The 22017-nt window shown below is 41.5% G+C and overlaps 1 protein-coding gene across 1 annotated transcript in view; it reads left to right on the forward strand.

Moving 5' to 3' along the window:
- TXNRD2 (thioredoxin reductase 2) overlaps positions 1-22017 on the forward strand; it is a 185084-nt gene that overhangs the window by 120804 nt on the left and 42263 nt on the right. Inside the window, exons 12-16 of the mRNA XM_073628864.1 lie at positions 811-947; positions 3575-3670; positions 3902-3994; positions 11196-11267; positions 16102-16199. Coding sequence (XP_073484965.1) covers positions 811-947; positions 3575-3670; positions 3902-3994; positions 11196-11267; positions 16102-16199 — 496 coding nt within the window. The remainder of the gene's footprint in view (positions 1-810; positions 948-3574; positions 3671-3901; positions 3995-11195; positions 11268-16101; positions 16200-22017) is intronic.

Raw genomic sequence — 22017 nt, forward strand, 5'->3', positions numbered from 1 at the left:
TGATATGCTACATATCTTTTGGTCATGTCGGAACTTATTGGATTTCTGGTCCAAAGTGCAAGACATCATAAAACAGTTAACAGAGCCCAATTTGGGATCCTATCCAGTTAGATATCTCCTCCATCTTTCAGATTTCTCAAAACGCAAATACCGAAACTCGTTGGTCGCTCATTTGTTGAACGCAGCAAAGGCCTGCATTCTGGCCTTATGGAAGCGGGAGACACCCCCTTTGATCCTGTTGTGGTTTAAAAAAATAGCCGATATATATGTTATGGAAAAAGGTATTGCAATTACGCAGGGTAAAGAGGAGAAATTTAATTTAAAATGGAAACCATGGTCCCATTTTGTATGTACTAGGGAATATGGCTGTGCGCTTGTGGAGGGAGAATTGGCAGGGGAGGGAGGAGAGAGAACCTAACCCTTTTTTTTTTCTTTTTTATGTCGCTGTGTTTTTTTTCTTATTATAATGGTCTTATATGATGTATGCTAAGATATGTTCTGTGATACGCATGCAACTAAAATGTTTTTGTTTATATGTATAATTGTTGAAAATAAAATATAGAATTTAAAGAAAGAAAAAGAAAAAAAAAGTGAACGCAGGCAGAAATAACACATATATCCCATTCATATTAGTCTCAAAGACTCTACAACAGTACAAAATATAGCAGTTGTAGTGAGATGAACAACAAAAATATATATTCTTCAATGAGTGGCAAGGATTTTTTTTTCTGCATTTTGTGATCCATTTATTACATTTGTGCAAAGATTCTATTCATTGATTCACATAACTTAAAGTGTTCCTTGTTTTAGGTCGTGCTCCTGAAACAAAGTATCTGAATTTGGAGAAAGTAGGAGTGAATATCAATCCTGACACAGGAAAGATAATTGTTGATGCTTTGGAAGCCACATCTGTTCCAAACATATTTGCAATCGGCGACATTTCAGAGGTAAACAACCCATTCCCAGGTGCCAGGCCTGGTCATGTTATTGTCCATGTAGGTCAGGGGTGTCCAAACTTTTTTCAAAGAGGGACAGATTTGATGAAGTGAACGTGCGTGAGGGCCGACCATTTTCCCTGACATTCTTTGAACCATTAAAATTTGGTCTGTGTGTTAGTTTGCGTACTAATACATTGCCCAACAACAATTCTCTTGCCTTTGTGGCTGTGTGCGAGTAAAGAGATGATCTCGGGCGTGGATATGCCGTATTTATTGGCGTATAACATGCACCTTCATTTTAAGAGAGAAGTTTCAGGGAAAAAAAAAAAATTTTAAATAAAGAACTATGAAGCAAAATAAGGGCCAGTGCCCATCTGCAGCCCCACCATTGCCATGAATGCAGCACCACGATTGGCATCAGTGCAGCCCCCAATCATTGCCAGAAATGCAGACTCACCATTGCATTCAGTGCAGCCTGACTGATGCCCATCCATCTGCAGCCAGGAAGGTGGCGGGATGAGCGCCAAAAGATTAGGTACAGGAGAAACTCCTGTTTTCTCAGCGGCCTCTTTAATAGAAAGTCCCGTCTCCTTTGATCAAAAGAACAGTCGTCCAATGGCAGCGCCGGAGATGGGACTTCCTATTACAGAGGCTGCCGTGTAAACAGGAAGTACTCCTGTGTGCACAGCACTCGTCCCGCCTCCTCCCTGTCCCCTCCAAGTCATCTGGACATATATATCTTTTGTGGCCCTGGCGCTGGAAGATCGTTGTGGGGCCACAAAAGATATATATGTCCAAATAACTAGGCAGGCCGTTCATTACCGAAATGCGGGCTGGACTTTGGACATGCCTGATGTAGGTGGATTTCTGTTTACCAGGTTTTGTTTGTTTTGCATGTACATCATAATGTCTCCAATAGCTTTCACATATCTCAAAACAGTGGCCTGTTTAGTTCTTAACAGTACATATTGAAGCGGTTCCTGAAAAGTATCACATCTATGAAGAACAGCCTTTATATATTATCTAGGGATGCACCGATACCAGTTTTTTAAGATAGAGTATGAGTACCAATACTTTTTCTCAAGTACTCACTGATACCAATTACCGATACGTATTCTTTTAGGTATAGGTCTCACCGCACAGATTTCACTTGCAAGTGCAGTACATCAGTTTCCTCATTAACAATTTTTATTGAGTTTTTTTTTTGCAAAGTGTACGGATACATGCAGTGTGCGCATAGCAGACAGTTTGTATTCACAGCACACTGAAAAGTAGTCCAACAGATATTATCTAAGGAGAAGAAAAGGCATGAAGAATATAGAAGGTTCATCAACAAAGACCACCAATGAGAGCAGTGTAAAAAATAATCACAACTCTAGATTAGCAGTATATCAAAATATATTAGAATATCAAAAATAAGGGCCCTGAACTATATCTTCATAGCCCAAGGACTTAAGTGCAAAGTATCCCAATATTAAAAGATAAAATAGAAACAGGACAAACAATTACAAGTTACAATTAAATTTCAATATAATTATAAACCTTCCAGAAATTTAATGATCCAAATAACATCTTAAATCATTCTTATAGAAGAAAAAGAATTCAATACAAATATACCAAACACTAAAACAAGACAAAAAAACTAAAACAAAACACATTCAGCGCCTTGCCTTCTAAATCCCACATATCTTTCATATAAACAATATAATAGCTGGCTGATCATCATGAATACCCAAGTACCCTCCAATATAGGATACACCAGCCAGTCTTCCCCTCTTTTAAGACAATAATCTATTCAGAATCAATCAAGTCGGAGCTAAACCTGAGGTTACAAGCCACCTATTCCAAATTTTTTCATATTTATTATGCTTATACTTTAAATGTATTTGTTTTAATGCTATAGGATGGAGCTTCATAAATATTTGACTTTGCTGGTAGAAGCAAACATTTTACTTTCTGCCATGGACCATGTTGCAGTGAATATACTGATACATTTCCAAGTAACCAACTTTCTAACTCCCTCAGGATCTAATACATATTCCCTCAGGATGCAGTACAGTCAATAGCAGAGCAAATCAGCACCAGGCGACACAATGATCACTCAGACATGCTGTCAGAGTGTGAACAAGTATTTGTACTGTCTACCCTCAAGTTGTAAAGCGCTACGTAAACTGTTGGCGCTATATAAATACTGTATAATAATAATAATAATAATAACAACCCAAAAGAGATGGTCAAGCGAGAAAGATGTAGCTTTTCTATTGTCTTTTTTTAAGGCAGCAGTATTTAGAAGGATGTTTGCTTTACTATTAGCGCTGGACAGAAACCCCAAGCTTTTATCTGCTGCTTCAATCTCCATGTTGCCTGAATGCCAGGATGCCGCGTGTGTTTCCGTCTGCCTTAATATATGCCAGCACTGTCCATCTAGATGAGAAATAGGAAGAATTCATGGCCCCTTAAGAATGATTCTGCATGGCATTTTGTACATAGCAAGACAATCTGGGTAGTGTATTTTTATAGGTATTGTAGTGCTGCCACGTACCCTAGCAGATAACATTATTTGCAAATCATATCTGATGGACCTACTGTTTATTTTGCAAGAAGAGTTGTGAAGATTTCCTACATTCTTGTATTAGGGTCGTCCAGAGCTGACACCCACAGCCATCGCAGCTGGAAAACTTTTGGCTCGTCGATTATTTAATAACTCTACAGAGCTAATGGATTATAACAGCGTAAGTGGGTTTACCTTTTCTACACGTATTTTAAAAATAATTGCTGTATGTGTGTTTGCATCCTGCTAAAAAATAGACTACTGCATGCTACTTTGACACCCTTTTATTTTTACTATAAAACTCTATGCTATAAATACTATAAATATGGGCCTCCTGAATTACTTAGTAACTTTGTCATGTTCAAATTTCAGCTGAAGAACGTAACCATTTCTCTATGCCTTGTTTTTGCAGGTTCCCACTACAGTGTTCACCCCACTAGAATATGGTTGTGTAGGGCTCTCTGAGCAGGAGGTCTTAGCGTCATATGGAGAGGATGCTATTGAGGTATCATTTAAAAAAATTTTGTGTTTTATAACACATTGGGTTAGGCAGTCTTTTTTTAATTGGCTCATAAAGCTTCTCTAAACCCAAAAACAAAACAAAATACAGCCTAACAGTTTTTAGATTGAATGGCTAACAAACATCAATACCACATTTGACATATGTGCATTGCTATGTCTTCATGATGCCATCCACAGTAGCTCATGGCAAGTATGGCTCTACACGTTTTGCAGCCAGCAAAACTGCTTCCTCAGGAGCACGGTACAAGCCCAGGAGCACAGTAAAGAAGAATCTACAATATATATATATATGTATAATAGAGGTAGAATTATATGCAAACAACATAGAAGCAACTGTTATGTATGATCATCTGGGGAGGTCAGGCTGTATCCAGTATGGTTTGGAGTATTGTGGTAAGCTATTTACAATTATTGACTTGATGTTATTGATTATCATACATAACAGTAGTTGATATGTTGTTTGTATATAATTCAATCTCCATATACAGATGCATCACAAAAAATTAGAATATCATCAAAAAGTTAATTTATTTCAGTAATTCAATTCAAAAAGTGAAACTAATATATTTTATATATTCATTCATTAGCATTTTTTTCTTTTAATTTTGATTATTGTGAATTACAGCTAGTGAAAACCCAAGATTCAGTATCTCAGAATATAAGAATATTGTGAGAAAGTTCAATATATTGTGTGCTCATGGTGTCACACTCTAATAAGCTAATTAACTCAAAACATCTGTAAATGTTTCATGAGCCTTTCAATGGTCTCTATCTGTCTGGTTCAGTAGGTTACACAATCATAGAGAAGACTGCAGACTTGATAGTCCAGAAGACAGTCATTGACACCTTCCACAAGGAGGACAAGTCACAAAAGGTCATTGCTAAAGAAGCTGGCTGTTCAGAGTGCTGTATTCAAGCATATTGAAAGGTTGGGTGGAAGGAAAACGTGTGGTAGAAAAAGGTACACAAGCAACAGGGATAGCCACAGACTTGAGGATTGTGAATCAAAGACCATTCAAGAATTTGGGGGAGATTCACAAGGAGCGGACTACTGCTGGTGTCTGTTCTTCAAGAGCTACCACACACGTGTATCCAGGACATGGGCTACAACTTTCGCATTCATGTCAAGCCACTCCTAAATCAGAGGCCACGTCAGAAGCGTCTTAACTGGGTTAAAGAGAAAAAGGACTGGACTGTTGCTCAGTGGTCCAAAGTCCTCTTTTCGGATTAAAGTAAATTTTGCATTTCATTTGGAAGTCAAGGTCCCAGAGTCTGGAGGAAGAGTGAAGAGGCACAGAATCCAAGTTGAATTAGGTGTAGTGTGAGGTTTCCACAGTCAGTGATGATTTGGGGAGCCATGTCTTCTGCTGGTGTTGGTCCACTGTGTTTTATCAAGTCCAAAGTGCATGCAGCCCTCTACCAGGAAATTCTAGAGCACTTTATGCTTTCCTCTGCTGACCAGCTTTATGGGGATGCTGATTTCATTTTCCAGCAGGACTCAGCACCTGCCCACACTGCCAAAAGTACCAATACCTGGTTTAATGATCATGGTATGACTGTATTTGATTGGCCAGCAAACTCACCTGACCTAAACCCCATAGAGAATCTGTGGGGTATTGTCAAGAGGAAGATGAGAGACACCAGACCCAACAATGCAGATGAGCTGAAGGCCGCTATCAAAGCAACCTGGGCTTCCATAACACCTCAGCAGTGCCACAGGCTGATCACCTCCATACCACTCCACATTGATGCAGTGATTTATGCTAAAGGATCCCAGACCAAGTATTGAGTGCATACTGTATTGTATATGGACATACTTTTCAGTAACCCAACATTTCTGTATGAAAAATCTTTTTTTTTTATTGGTCTGATGTAATAATCTAATTTTCTGAGATACTGAATTTTGGGTTTTCACTAGCTGTAAGCCATAAACGTCAAAATGAAAAGACCAAAATGCTTGAAATATATCACTCTGTGTGCAGTGAATCTATATAATATATGATTATGACTTTTTGAATTGAGTTACTGAAATAAATAAACTTTTAGACGATATTCTAATTTTTTTATATGCACCTGTATACTTGTATTTATTGTAGATCCTTGTGTACTGTGCTTCTGAGCTTGTACCGTGCTCCCAAGGGAAGCAGTGTTGCTAGGTGCAAAACGCGTACAGCCATACATGCCATGACCTGCTGTTTATAGCATCATGGAGATATGAAATGGTAAAAATGTAACTCCTGTGCTTCCAATACATTCAAAACATGCTCTAGCAAATAATGTTTCAAAACAATATAAATCTATATCTGTATGTCAATAGCATATAAAATAAAAGTGCAGCTGCCGAAAACACTGATTGTGTTGAATTAAACATTTTTAGTACACTACAAACCCTCAAAAAAAACTTTTTCAAAGTAGACACCTCAAGGTATTAGTAAGAGGCATATGCATACTGTGAGCAGAGCAGTACAGTGTCACCATAGGGCACCATAGGGGATGTTACTGGGATTTTGTTTTTTTGTTTTTTTCATTAGGATTGCTTGTTACAGTGATGACCACTGTTATAAGCATTCATTTTTATGAATGCCATCCATTTATGTGCCACAGTGTATTATTGTGATAGCTTTGATTGGCCACAGCTATCACATGGTACAGGTCTGCTGTGATTGGCCCCTGCAGTGATCACTGTCACCAATCACAGAGATCACAATAGTAAACAATGAATGAAAGCCATTGTATACAACTGACATGTGATCGCTGTGATTGGTTGCATCGATCACATGGTACCAGGACTGGCCCGTTACAATGATCTCTCTGTGATAGATTGCTCCGCTGCGCGCCCCCTAGGGTGCTCACGAGTGGGAGGACATCATATGATGTTCTCCTGGGATAATGCTGCTCCCTTTTGGCTTCATTTTTATAATAGTCCCGGGCAGGAGGTGGTTAAAATTGCACAATTTCCAATATTTGTGTAATTCGGTAAGGAGATTAGGAAAAGTCATGGCTGGGGAAGTTACAAAGAACAGTAGGTCATCTGCAAAAGTAATTACTTTCTGGTGTCTGAGTCTCGTGGGAAAACCTTTTATGTCATAATTCTAGCGTACATGGCGCAAGTAGGGTTCCAATGTCAGAATGAATATAAGCGGTGACAGTGGGCACCCTTGCCACATACCCTTGGCAAAGGAAAAGTAAGGGGAAACCACCTCATTAGCACAAACTGCTGCAGTGACAGTCAAGTATATAGAAGCAATCCATTTGCCTTCAAACGGTGCCAATCTATTCAATCAAACACCTTCTCTGCATCGTTTGATAGCAAACAGAGAGGAATTCTGTTAGTGTGTTCCAGATGGATTACCTCAAGGACTTGTGGTTTTATCCTTCACCTCTCTTATGGGCATAAAGTCAACCTGGTCTAGATAAATGTACTCAGATACCTTTTAAACTTGGAGCCCCATCAAGCCTGGTGGGCACATCTCGGGAATTTTTTCAAGTAGAGTTTTAAAGCAGCGCACCATCTGCAGTGTCCTCGGTGAGAGATCTGGTAGAATTTTTGGATAGATGCACCAACAAAATTAATTGAACCCAGCTGACAGGTTCTTTGGAGGATTTTCTCCCTGATATTATAAAGTATACCCTACCTAGGCTGTTCCATGGTCAGTCAGTGACAGGAGGGCACAGGCCCTTGGATTCTATATACTCTATCAAGTTCTAAGTCTGTGTTAGGCTCTCTGTCCACAACCCTGTTCAAGATGATGGTCACTGTGGCACGGAGATCCCTATTGGAGGTGGCTTCTGGCATCCCTCTTAGCTTCACATAGTTTCTGCGACTCTTATTTTTGAGGTCATCTTGGTGCATGTTGAGGGAGAGCAACCATGGAGAACAATCAGGGGTGCAACATCAGGCTTCTGCAAATACGCCCTGCAGCCTTTAGCCCATACCTTCATGCAGGCTGTCAGTTTGAAAGCTACACAGTTGTGAATGAACTACAAGGGCTGTACAAGCTGTGTGCCACAGTGGCAGATAAAAGATGCGGCTGTGTGGGCGGACCCTCGCCTGCTGTCACGGGAGGATCAGAGGGAGAGGTGGCAGGAGCTGAAAGCATGTTACATGTTCCAACCTAAATACGGGTGGAACACGTAGCATGTTCCAAAGTAAATTTATCCTTTAAATTTGCAGTTGCTCAGTTGAAAATGCCGCATGTATAACTAATTATATCTGATTTATATAGAGCTAGCTCTACTTTCTTCTTAGTGGAAATAACTAAAGAGATGGGCATATTTAAATATGCCTTTTCCTGGCATTGTCAGAAGTTACGGTATTTAGTGTGTAAAAAGGCATCAGCAGTGCTCATCTGCCCTGAAATTCTATCTTGCGATGTATCACAGCAGATGTTGGGGATAAATGTCCTAGGATTCAGCAGCTGACTGCATTTACAGGGATGAATGCTGGCAGTACTGCTATTATCATATTTTCCACTTATGTTCTGAATCGCTCATTAATCTTTAAGTGAGTTAACACCACCTGCGAGGTTACATATGACAAAAATGTCATCTATCCGGCCCCCCTTCCTCTTTCAACTATTTGATTGACACATGGATACAACCTGTGACTGAGCAATCGCTGCAGGGGTTTTGTGACGTTTTTCTAGACAACCAAGATGAGACTAACCAGATCTGCCTGGGACCTCAGGCAAAATGTGTAGGACACAGTATAAAATGTTGAGTCAAAGGTTGGTGGGGAATTATGCTGCCTGTAGCAGCATTGCACACTTGACTATCCACAGGCTAATTCTTGCAGATTCCTATTTTGTCAATGAACCAGAAATTGCCTTATCACTTTAGAGTTGCCTTCAAAGTACAAAGAACTTCTAATGTGGTTTTCATGTTCTGAATTTTCGGTGAAGTGAGGAGTGATATGCTTCTTTTGTACCTAACCAGTGTCGATAGTTCTAATATAATTTTATCAGTTTTCATCACAAGAATGCAGCCACTGATCAATTAAAAGGAGCATTTTTATTTTCTTAGTCATTTCCCATTAAACTGACTTTTTCTCTGAATAACACTTTATTCCATCCTTTTGTAGTTTCTTCTATATTTTGTATGTTATAGCTCCAAAATATTTAAACAATTTGCAGCTTGGTTGTAAATCCTGTTATTCTATGCTATGTGCCATCTTAAAGTGATTGTAAAGTCTCTTTTTTTTTTTTTTTCTATAAAAATAACAAACATGTTATACTTGCCTGCCCTGTGCAGTGGATTTGCACAGAGCAGCCTAGATCTTCCTCTTCTCAGGTGCCTCTTCTGTGCTCCTGGCCCTTCCCTTCTGTTGAGTGCCCCCACAGCAAGCAGCTTGCTATGGGGGCACCCAAGCCGAGCTGCAGCTCCGTGTGTCCATTCAGACACGGAGCTGCGTGCCCCCTCTTTCTCCTGATTGGCTAACTGACTTTGACAGCAGTAGGAGCCAATGGCCCTACTGCTGTGTCTCGGCTAATCAGGAGGGAGATTTCCGCACGGCTGAGACACTCGTGGACATCGCTGGACAATGAGGGAGGCTGCTGCACACAAAAGGCTTTTTATCTTAAAGGGGTTGTAAACCCTCAAGTTTTTTCACCTTAATGCATGCATAATTCATGCATTCTATGCATTAAGGTGAAAACCTTCTGTAGAGCTGCTGCCCCCCAGAGCCCCCCTTTTATTTACCTAAACCCGAACATTCCAGTGACGGGGACGAGCACAGCAGCTCCAGCCATTGTCTCAGGTCCTCATTGGATAGATTGATAGCAGCAAGAGCCATTGGCTCCTGCTGCTGTCAATCAAATCCAGTGACGCGGGAGCCGGGGCCGAGTCCTGCTGTCTGCATCAATGGACTCAGAAGCGTGCTCGCACGAGTGCTCTCCGTGGGGGCACCCAAGAAGAGGAGGAGCCAGGAGCGCCGCTGAGGGACCCCAGAAAAGGAGGATTGGGGCCACTCTGTGCAAAACTCTTGCGCAGTGGAGGTAAGTATGACATGTTTGTTATTTTAAAAAAGAAAAAAAGTGAACCTTTACAACCCCTTTAATGCATAGAATGCATTAAGATAAAAACCTTCTGACTTTAGAACCCCTTTAAGGCTTTATTATTGAAATGTTTCTATTAAGTCACGTGAGAAAGAATTGTCTCTGCAATATGCAATCAATTACTCTAAATGGAACAGTTGGCAGCATTTTATTGGAAATGTTGTGGGTGAATCACCCATTGTAGTTAGGCTGTTTGTGGATCCTGCATTTTTTACAAACAGCTATATCTAGCCCTGTACCTCTGTGAAGTAAAAATCCTTCATTGTACTGCCTGGCCTCTGTGGACTTGGACTGTGTATTGGTTTGTAATTCTTTTGTGAAATGATAGACAGAAGGTGGGCACTTTATATCTACACTATCCTACCTTCATATTAAAGTAATACTAAAGTCTCGTCTTTTTTTGTTGTTGTTGTTTAAAACGAACAAAAATGTTATACTTATCTGCTCTTTGTAGTGGTTTTGCACAGAGCAGCCCGGATCCTCCTTTTCTCGGGACCCTCTTTGGTGCTCCTGGCCACTCCCTCCTGTTGAGTCCCCCCACATCAAGCAGCTTGCAATGGGGCACCCGAGCCGAGCTGCAGCTTCATGTGTCCATTCAGACACTGAGCCACGGCCCGGCCCCCTCTCTCTCCTCATTGGCTGACTGACTTTGCCAGCAGCGGAACACTGCTGTCTCAGCCAATGAGGAGGGGTTTCCCGGGCAGCCGAGACACAACATCGCTGGATCTAGATGGAGCTCAGGTAAGTATTGGGCAGGCTGCTGCACACAAGGCTTTTTATCCTAATGCATAGAATGCATTAAGATAAAAAACCTTCTGACTTTATAACCACTTTAAATATATGAATTATTATGTATATTCTGTAATAAGCTATTGACAAATTAACTGTCAGACTCTATGTAGGGGTCTAATAGCTATGATTAGTATATTTCGTGTACTTCTTCAATTATATGTTCTTTTTTTTTTACCTACTATATATATATATATATATATATATATATATATATATATATATACTGTATAAGAAATACTATTACTTCTCTATTTTCTATGTATACAGTTAATTATTTATATAGTTCACTTTGTCATCATTTGTCAGTTTTGTATATTGTATCAATACTTTTTTCCTTAGGTCTTCCATGCATTCTACAAACCTCTAGAATTCACCGTGCCTGGAAGAGATGCTTCTCAGTGTTATATTAAGGTGAGGCTTTCTAAAGTTGTCCAAACTTGGGCAATACAGACATGCCTATTTTTGTGCATGTCTTTAAATGAACAAAATGTTTATCAGGTGAAATGGGGCCTTTATATCTACTGTACTAACCCTATGGCTTTGACCATTATTTTCAGCTCAAGTTCTGTCGGACATTTTGTTAAAATCTGTAAATTTGTGTGCCAATAATGTAATATCCCATAGTGGCAGATTATTTTTTTCACTCTAGTTGGCAGATGTACTGCATCACTGACTGACAAGCTTGTTTATTCAAAAATCTAAAATAGACATTATTTCATTAAGGGACACAGGATCAGATATTCAGAGACAACTGAGTTATATTACTGCTTACAGGAGAATCGGGCAAACAAAAAGTGTTAGGTACAATAACATCCTCCCACTCCCAGCGTGTCTTAGTGTTCTTGGAGAATGGATATCATTTCCCCATTTCACTTCTTATTTTTGTCAAGACATTTTTCTACTAGTAAGAGTGTCAGCTAACTGTAGAGCATTCTACATGTCTAGGGCCATGATACATCCCCGATCATCACTATCCACCAAATGCTCCATTTGGGTGGTTTGCATTGTCTTTTGCCAAGGGGTCTGAAGCTACTGCCCAGGGAGCTATTCCCTGCTTGAGTCTCCTATAATTCTCCAAGAGTGATTCCCTCCTCTGCACTTTCCAAGGAGGAATTTTCTGGTACAATGTCAGAAATTATGGCCAAAATATCATCTTTAATAGCTGACTCAGAAAACAGGGAATGCAAGCTTAGGCTGATGGATATTGCCCATCTCATCGCTAGAATTTGTCTGAAGCTACTGCCCAGGGAGCTATTCCCTGCTTGAGTCTCCTATAATTCTCCAAGAGTGATTCCCTCCTCTGCACTTTCCAAGGAGGAATTTTCTGGTACAATGTCAGAAATTATGGCCAAAATATCATCTTTAATAGCTGACTCAGAAAACAGAGAATGCAAGCTTAGGCTGATGGATATTGCCCATCTCATCGCTAGAATTTGTCTTCTGTCTGTTCTAAAGCAGAGGACCCTTGCACTGTTTTTTTGCTGGTCCAAAAAACAACAGTGCAAGAATGGCCTACTGCTCATGCCTCTTGAAGGTGAACACCTCTTTGTGGCCTTCCAAGCCTCAAAATCTAAGGTCAGGCCCAATTCCACTGTCACCCTTGGGGCTTTAAGTCTTTCAAACCCACCAGCTAGACTTCCTCGAAGTAAGGGGTCACCCTCCATATATACAAATCACAGGACATCTGCTGGCCTTTAAGTCAGCCTGGATCTTAATCATCGTGGATGCTGGGTGTATCCAGGGGCTACAATTTAGCATTTCAATCTTTATAATTACCTTGCTTTATATCAAATCTGCCATCTTTGCCTCAGCATCGGGAAGACATCCATGCTGCCCCCTTACAACTTCTCTCTCTGGGAGTTATTGGCCCTGTGCCAGAAGGGGAAAGTTTCAGGGTTTAACCTGAATCTTTTCATGGTTCCCAAGGAAAAAGGTCGCAACGCCCCATTCTGGATTTGAATCATTTAATGCTTTCATTTAGGTTTAGAAATCCCATATGGAATCCACCAGTTGAGTCATCCTTTCAGTCAGGTGACTTCCTGGCCTACATCCAGAACACCAATGCTATCTGGTCTTTGCTTTGGGCATACAACACTGCCAGTCTGTTTCCCTTTCCTTTAGGTTGTCCTCCGCTCCTCGCATACTCACCAAGGTTCTATCCCCAGTACTTGCTCTGACTTGGTCGCAGGGTATTCCCATTATGGGGTGTCTGGATGATCTCCTGCTGAGAGAACAGTTGATTCAGTCTATAAAGGTCTGTGTCCTAAAGACCGTTCAGCTTCTTAAATTTTTCAGTTGGATAATGAATCCCCCCTACTTCGAGGCATTCCTAATATGCCCAGTTTCATACCAGACCATTGCAAATCGGCATTTTGTCTTAAAGCTCAGTCTTTGGATCTTCCTGTGCACCTGTCTCCCCTAACCGGATTGTCTCTGGCCTGGTGACTCACAAATTCAGCCCTCAGGGAAGTCCTTCTTCTGTTATCCAAGAGGATCCTTACTCTGGATGATGTCAACCTGACAGGCTGGGAGGGGATCCTGGATATCTGTACAGTGCAGATGACTTGGTCACCTGTGGAAGTTTACCTTCTAATAAACGTGCTAGAGCTGGGGATGATCCAACTCGTCGCCGGACACAGCAGTGGTATACGCTAACCATCAAGGAGGGGCCAGAAGTGTTGCAACTCAAAGGGAAACCAATCCTATTCGGGCTTGGGTGGAATGTCACGGTCCTACCTTGTTCACCCTACATGTTCCAGGAGTGAATTTTTTCAGTGGTCAACATCTGGATGCTGGAGAATGGACTCTTTACCTAGAGGTGTTTGGAGGCCTTTTTTGCAGGTGAGAACACCATGTGTGGATCACCTAGTGTCCAGGTTTCAAAACAAACAGAACAAGCTTTTCTCCAGAGGCAGAGATCCTCTAGCAATGTTTGTGGATGCTTTGATGACTCTCTGGGATCAACTCAACCTGTTCTATGTTTTTCCTCTTCCGAAGCCTCTTCCTCGTCTGCTCCAAGGTATCGAGAGGAAGGGCATTCCAGGGATCTCATTTCACTGTACTGGCTCAGGAATATGTAGTACTTGGACCTCCTCAAACTCCTGGTGGGCTCTACCAGATCGCCTGGACCTCCTGTCTCAAGGACTGTTTTACCATCCTACTTTAGTTCGCTTTGACAGCTTGAAGGTTAAAGCCCAGGTCCTGAGACATAAGAATCTGTCTTATGTTCTAGAAAATTCATGTCTCGCAAAGTGTACCGGCACATGCAGAAAGCATATTTATAATGGTGCAAGGCTAGGGAATTTCATCCCTGAGAGTACTCCATGGGACGTGTTTTGAGTTTCTTCCAATCTGGCCTGGATCATCATCTGGCCTTGAGCATTTCAAAGGGCAGATCTCAGCCCTTAAGGTCGATGTTCAGGGAGTTACTCATATGGTTTGTCCTGTGCACATGCCTGTTAATCGGTGAGAAGCCAACCTGGATATCCCCCTTTCCTGCTCTCACTTCTGAGAGTTGTTTGTGTGCAGGGGCATTACACCCTAAATACAGGTGTAACATGGTGCTTTAAGTTTCTATGGGCTTGACAGTGTTGGACTGCTTTTGGACATCTCAGTTGTCTATGTATATCTAATCCTTTTAACCCTCCCCTCTGTCTTATTTTCCTATGCTCCTGCTTTGTCACTTTGTCAGACATGCTAGGAGTGGGAGGGGTTGTCTTGCCTGACTGACACTTTTTGTTTGCCGGTGTTCAATTCTCCTGTAACCAACAATTTATTTAGCTGTCTCTGAATGTCTGATCCTAAGTCTCTTATTACAGTGTTGTCCTTTTCCTGGTGTTAATTTATCATACATTATCATTATGCATCCACTGTAATCTGAAGGCAGCTATAGTTTTGCCCTAAAATAAGGTGCCCATATTTTTCAGTCCTACATGTTTCCAAGGAAGAAAGGCACTAGGCAGTTAATAAAAGCAAACTTGTTTTTTTTTTTTTTTTTTGCTTTAGACAAGCAATTGCCAGGACTATGTACTTGCATATGAAGCTACTCCTGTGGTTTCTCCTGTGCTTAAAGAGGAAAGCTGGTGCAACCCAAGCATTTCTGTTTTGTTCCATAGCTGTTGTGGCAGACTCTGTGAGATGGCCAGGTTATGTTTGGACAGCTGACTATTCTTTGATATCTGTGGTCAGTGTCATGCTAATAGAGAGAAAATCTGATTTTCGCTCTTTGCAGTTATTTGAGTTCTAGTACCAGTATTTAGCCCAGAAAATGACATTAATGCTTTACTATTTCATCTGTGTCCATGAGAAAATTGAGTACTGTCCGTGATACTTTTTTTTATTTGCACTAACATACAATTTTTCAGGACAAGCTTTCGGGGTATGTCCCCTTCAGGGGACATACCCCGAAAGCTTGTCCTGAAAAATTGTATGTTAGTGCAAATAAAAAAAGTATCACGGACAGTACTCAATTTTCTCTGTCACAATTGCACTAATACGGCTACAATCAAATCAAGTATCTGTGTCCATATAATAGAACATTAGTTGGATAAATATGCTATCCTATATCATGTTCTTATTAATCTTTGATTATTGAAAAGTAGAAAAGATATCTGACAGATGTGATCCTATACATACTCATTGTCTGGTTTTAGTACAATAATTAACCGTATATCATAGCAGTATGACAAATATTTGGTTGTGCTTTATGTGACACAGCCAGATTTGTGCTAATGTTCTCTAAGATTTATTAAAATTTATGATTCTTTATATAAAACATACGAATCAATGCTCTGTTATTGTAATCATGGTAATGCTATTAATTGCACAGGGATATCTTCAGCTGATTTGTATATTGTGGTACTGAGTGGGATGGGAACTGGAACTTAATGTATGGTGTGTTTGTGTGTAATTCATCCCCTGACTGCTCAGTTGTATCTGAAAGGATAAGGCACGTAGGAATGCTGGCATACAGCAGTATATAAAGAGTGCCATAATACTGAAATAAATTGCACTCTGCACTGGGCATAATAATACACATTACATAAAGTAGCGAATGCTGTATTTGCAAAAGAATAGTGTTTATTAGAATTTTAAACATATGTACCACCATTCCTTGGAAAAAAAAAATTGTGAGTATTTTAATATCACAAGCATATGTTGGAGAGGGATTTGTGCTTCTAAAAGATACTAGTGCGGTGTGTGAAACAGGGCTTTACAACATCCGCTCTCTCTTCGTTTCCTACAGATGATTTGTCTCAAGGGGTCAACGCAGAGAATTCTTGGTCTACACTTTGCTGGGCCAAATGCAGGAGAAGTCATCCAAGGATTTGCCCTCGGAATCAAGTATGTTTTAAAACAAATGGTTTGTAAGATGTACGATAGAACATTGGTGAAGGGAAGGCGGGAGACCTGCCCCATATTCAAATGGGCAAAAGAGGCAGTTAACCCTGTACTCCAAACCAACATATCAAAGCTTACACTGAGCTAGAGATTTCACTGGGCCAATCAGTGGTAGCACTGGGCCAGTCATGAGGCACCAGCACTATTACTTGGGAGAAGGGGAGTTTATTATTCCAACACCTGGAAGTGCTATGCATTCCACCTTGCTCATGACAGTGACAAAGTAAAGGAAAAGTGAGTATATGCTGCTGGGGATGCACTTGAGTTGCAGTGAGTTGCAAGTATGTGAAACTAGCCTCATATCGGTGACCTTTACAGACTGAGAATGGGAGACTCAGCACTCTGAGCCAGTTAGGCTCTGCTACATGCACATGTACTTACAAAGAACATGTTGGTTGGAAGCTCCACAAAAATCTTAGATCTGGATGGACAGAAATAAAAATCCTTTGGTAGGTAAAATAATATGTATTTCAACTATGTATTAAAGGAGAAGTATAGCCAAAGAGCAACTATGTTTCAAAAAATATATGGAACTGGATGGGACTTTAATTGTGCCTCTGAGAATTATAAATGAATGAAAAACAGTTTATGAAAATATACATAATTTTATTTAATATAAAAACAGTTGAAAATATATTACAGTTTTGGGCAATTAAGTTAGGATTCAGGGTGTGCAAATCCCCAACATTAAACAGAGATGTTGCCTACGCGTTTCGGACAGTGCCGCTTCGTCAGGGCCTTGAATATAACACAGTATGACGTTGTGTGAATTCTACAGATAAAACATCAGTTACTACATATATGATATGATTGCATAGATAAAAATTGAGTACAAAATGTATAGAGGTATTCATACATAGATTTTTACATGTGTATATCATTATACATGTTTAACAATAAAACTTGAATATTTATCAGACATTGAACAGATAAATATAGCTGCATTTTCAAACCATTGGGGATATGTAGCAATGCTTGTCACACGTGAGGTTTAAGAAGCAAAAAGAGTAAATTTCATGTTGTTAAATGTCTAGACATGTGACACTACAGTGTGGAATTGTATAAAAAGTTATATATATGCAGATAGTGGTGCTTTATAAAAGCATGTCTCCCACTCACCCGGAAACTGTAATCGGAGGACACCAACTCGGCGGGGCAATGTTAGGCCTGGGTGCTCGTGGGAATACTCCACCCCACCACTCTTAAACCGGGAGGAAAGGGTAGGCCCCTATGCATGCACATGAAAAAATATGGTAAGCCAAAGGATTAAAGTGAGGGCTTCCAAAACTGGAGGTATCTAAAGTGACTAAAACACTGAAGGAAAAGGGAAATGGGATAAGTGTGTGGGGAGTAACAGGAGAAAGGAGAGAGAAAGAGGGGAGAAACTCCCCTATCTTTTATAGGGAAGTGCAGCTGCCCTAATTAGCGTCCCGGGAGGTGTGTGTGGGAGGAGATTCCTGGGGTCGTTCGAGTCTCCCAGATTACAGGGAGCTGGAATGGATCCCATGGATCTGGAGGGACAGGAACAAGCCCATCTCCACACTGATTGCCGTGGGGTTCGCATGCTGAAAAATGCATGCAGAAACATCCCCGGTCTGTGTCCCCTCCAGGATGTGAAGGAGGGGGAGCGAGGGTCTCTCTCCCTCTCACCGATCGGTGTAGAGAGAAGAGAAACATCGCACATAGCAGGAAGGGGGCGGGACCCAAACGTCATAGCATTGAGCCAGCACTGGTTAAACCTGTGACGGCGGCGCTGCGCTCCACATGAGTGAGAGGGAAGAGCTGCACATTTATCCACCAGATGGCGGCAAAGTGTTGGTGTCCCCAGATGGAAGGTCTAATGGGAACACCTCTGGGGGGACCTGGTGTAACACCAGGAAACTGTAAAAAAGTAGTCTAAAAGGTGGTACATTGACAGTCCCCTCAGGCAGTGAAGAGACAGGAGCAGGGCCAAATAGCCCCCTGTGCCTGAGGTCCCTACAAGAAACAGTTTGAGAGCAGAAAGACGCAAAAAGCACATAGATTGTATAAACATATAGTCGGAGAGGATTAAATAGCAATAATGAAAATTATTAGTGCCTATCTAGAAAGAATATATGGTATGAGTCCCTTATTGCTACTCCGCATGTTTAAAGCACCGCCACGCATCAAAATAGTACATACAGGTCGCACATGGATATTGACATAAAAAATAATAAACTAAAGTAAATAAATACATACATTGCTTGGTATATCTCACAGGCTTGTCATTTCAACTTGTACTTTATGTTAACCAGCGTGGGGATGGGTGGTGTCGCCAGAACGGAAATAGATGTAGGCGATAGTTCAAATTGTATAGTTACAAATAGGGGGCGTAGCTAATAGCATCATTCATTCCTGGTGGAAAGATTGCCCTTAATTTGAAGATCCATCTGGCCTCTACCTGGAGGATTTTCTGATCAAAATTCCCACCCTGAGTATGGGGGTGTATGCGGGCTAGTACCTGGAATTTTAGTGATGGCTGTAGTAATGAACTTCCGTGAAATGCCTCTGTATTGGTTTTTCAGTAGCACCTATCTCTATGTTCACAGCATGTTTTTATCCGCCTCCAAAAATTCTGTTTGGTTTTGCCAACATAATAATTTCCACATCCACATGTAAGTAAATATACGATGCCGATGGTGTCACAATTGACAAAATGTTGCATGGTTAAATTCTACCCTGTGGGTAGAATGACATTGTTACCTGTAACAATATACCTACAAAAGTCTCAATTGCCGCATCGAAAAGTGCCCCTCGGTAGATAGAGTACCACAAGGGTCCCTAGAACCCTACGGCATAGGGTAGTAATGAATTGCCTGCTGTCTCTTTTCGATGTAAATTGGTAGTGATAGCTCCCTCTGAATCCTTGTGTATATTCAAATCAAGAAAAGAGAGAGTTTCTCTGTGCCAATTAGAGGTGAAAGATAAATTATAATCATTATGATTAAGCTTCTCTACAAATTCTGTTAGAAGTTCAGGGCTACTCGTTCATAGAATTAGGATGTCGTCGATATACCTGCGCCACAACAAGGTGTGGCGCAGGTATATCGAGGAAGCATCCGAGGCAAAGACTTCACGCTCCCACCCCCCAGGTACAAGTTTGCGTATGACGGGGCACATTTGGTCCCCATTGCAACGCCTTGTACCTGGAGGTAGTGGGAGCCGTCAAAGGTAAAAGCGTTGTGGGTCAAAATGAAATGTAACATATCGATAATGAATGCATTATAGGGAATGGTATCAAGATCTCTTTCATTTAGAAAAGTTGATGTTGTGGCAATTCCTTTGTTATGTGGAATGCTGGAATATAAGGCCTCCACATCTATGGATGAGAGAATGGTGTTGGTAGGGATAAATAGGCCATCTAGAACTGTCAAAACGTGGATAGTGTTTTTAAGATATGTAGGTAGACTTTCAACATGGGGATGTAGGTATTCATAAATTGTTTTTCATTCATTTACACTTCTCAGAGGCACAATTAAAGTCCCATCCAGTTCCATATATTTTTTGAAACATAGGTGCATATCTTCACGGGATGGTGCCTCTGTAGAAGTATCAGTATTCCGCGTTTACCCCACCCCTACACATGAAGTATAGCCAAAGCTCGTTTGGCTGTACTTCTATGGATCACAGGAGTGCAATTCGTTTTGCACTCCTGTGACCCGTTTTCAGCAGAGAGCAGACTGAAGTCCGCTCTCTGCTGATGTCACAGAAGTCAGTCCGGCATCGTATCATCGCGACAAAGTCTGGATTCACCAGGTGCCTGGACAGACACCGGCTCAACCTTCTTAGCGAGCCGCTGATAGACTGAGCTGGCCGCACCCTCCACAGCCCAGCGTTCCAGTGAGCGAGGAGAGGGCAGAGCAGAGAGCTTTGACTGTCAGCCAGCAGCTATCTGCTCAGGAGCTGTCAGAACCGAGTGATCGGCGGTGTTCGACCGTTCGGTTCTCAGTGCAGAGGCGCCAGGGAACAGATGCAGCATTGAACCCATGCTGCATCCACCTAGGTAAGTATTGATATAAGAAAAGCCCAAACCCATACAGTGGATATAAAAAGTCTACACACCCCTGTTAAAATGTCAGGTTTCTGTAATGTAAAAAAATGAGACAAAGATAAATCATTTCAAAACATTTTCCACCTTTAATGTGACCTATAAACTGTACAACTCAGTTGAACAACATACTGAAATCTTTTTGGTGGAGGGAAGTAAAAATGAAAAACTAAAATAATATGGTTGCATAAGTGTGCACACCCTTAACTACTTCAATACAGGGCACTAAGAGCCCCCTTCCTGCCCAGGCCATTTTTCAGCTTTCAGCGCTGTCACACTTTAAATGACAATTGCGAGGTCATGCTACACTGTAACCATGTGAACTTTTTACCTTTTTCTTCACACACATAGAGCTTTCTTTTGTTGGTATTTAATGAACTTGTGGGTTTTTTATTTGAAAATTCTGAAAAAAAAAAAAAAAGTTATTCTTAGTTTCTGTCAGTAAATTTTGTAAATAAGTAATTTTTTTCCTTCAGTGATGGTTGCTGATGAGGCGGCACTAATGGTCAATGATGAGGTGGCACTGATGAGGAGGCACGAATATGCCGCACTTTAGGGCACTGATAGGTGGCACTGGTGGGCACTAATGGGTGGCACTGGTAGGCACAGATAGGCGGCACTGATGGGTGGCATTGATGGGCAGCAGTGATGGGTACTGATGGGCAGCACTGATGGGTATTGATGGGCAGCAGTGATTACCAGCACTGACTGGCATCAGTAATGTGCACTGATTGCTTACACTTGTAGACACTCACTGCTGGCACTGGTGGGCACTCACTGCTGGCACTGGTGAGCACTCACTGCTGCCACTGGTGGGCACTCACTTCTGGCACTGTGTGCGCTTTATTGTAATCAGGGCACTGATTATCAGTGCCCTGATTACATGCCTAGATGTCCTCTGTGAAGAAATGCCGCTGATCGGCTCTCCTCACACCCTGTCAGTGTGAGGAGAGACGATTAGCGGCATCTCCGTGTTTACAAGTGACCGGCTGTGATTGGACACAGCCGATCACATGGTTAAAGAGCCGCGACCGTGTCTCTTTACAGAGATTGGGGTTGCGTCGTGTTCTAGCAACATGGCGTGGCTGTGATTGCCGCGCTAGAGCGGCCGTTCTAGGCGCCCTCATATGACGTCCACCCAGAACGAGAGCCACACCGCCCCGCTGTCATTTGCACGCGGGGCGGACGGCAAGTGGTTAAATACTTTGTTGAAGCACCTTTTTGATTTTATTACAGCATTCAGTCTTTTTGGGTATGAGTCTATCAGCATGGCACATCTTGACTTGGCAATATTTGCCCACTCTTCTTTGCAAAAACACTCCAAATCTGTCAGATTGTGAGGGCATCTCCTGTGCATAGCCCTCTTCTGATCACCCCACAGATTTTCAATCATATTCAGGGCTGGGCCATTCTAAAACTTTAATCCTCTTCTGGTGAAGCCATTCCTTTGTTGATTTGGGTGTATGCTTTGGGTTGTTGTCATGCTGAAAAATGAAGTTCCTCTTCAGGTTCAGCTTTCTAGCAGAAGCCTGAAGGTTTTGTGCCAGTATTGACTGGTATTTGGAACTGTTCATAATTCCCTCTACCTTGAGTAAGGCCCCTGTTCCAGCTGAAGATAAACAGCCCCAAGCAATTATGTTTCCACCACCATGCTTCACTGTGGGTATGGTGTTCTTTTGATGAGGTGCAGTG

The sequence above is a fragment of the Aquarana catesbeiana genome, linkage group LG01, assembly GCF_042186555.1.
Source record: "Aquarana catesbeiana isolate 2022-GZ linkage group LG01, ASM4218655v1, whole genome shotgun sequence".
Lineage (NCBI taxonomy): Eukaryota > Metazoa > Chordata > Amphibia > Anura > Ranidae > Aquarana > Aquarana catesbeiana.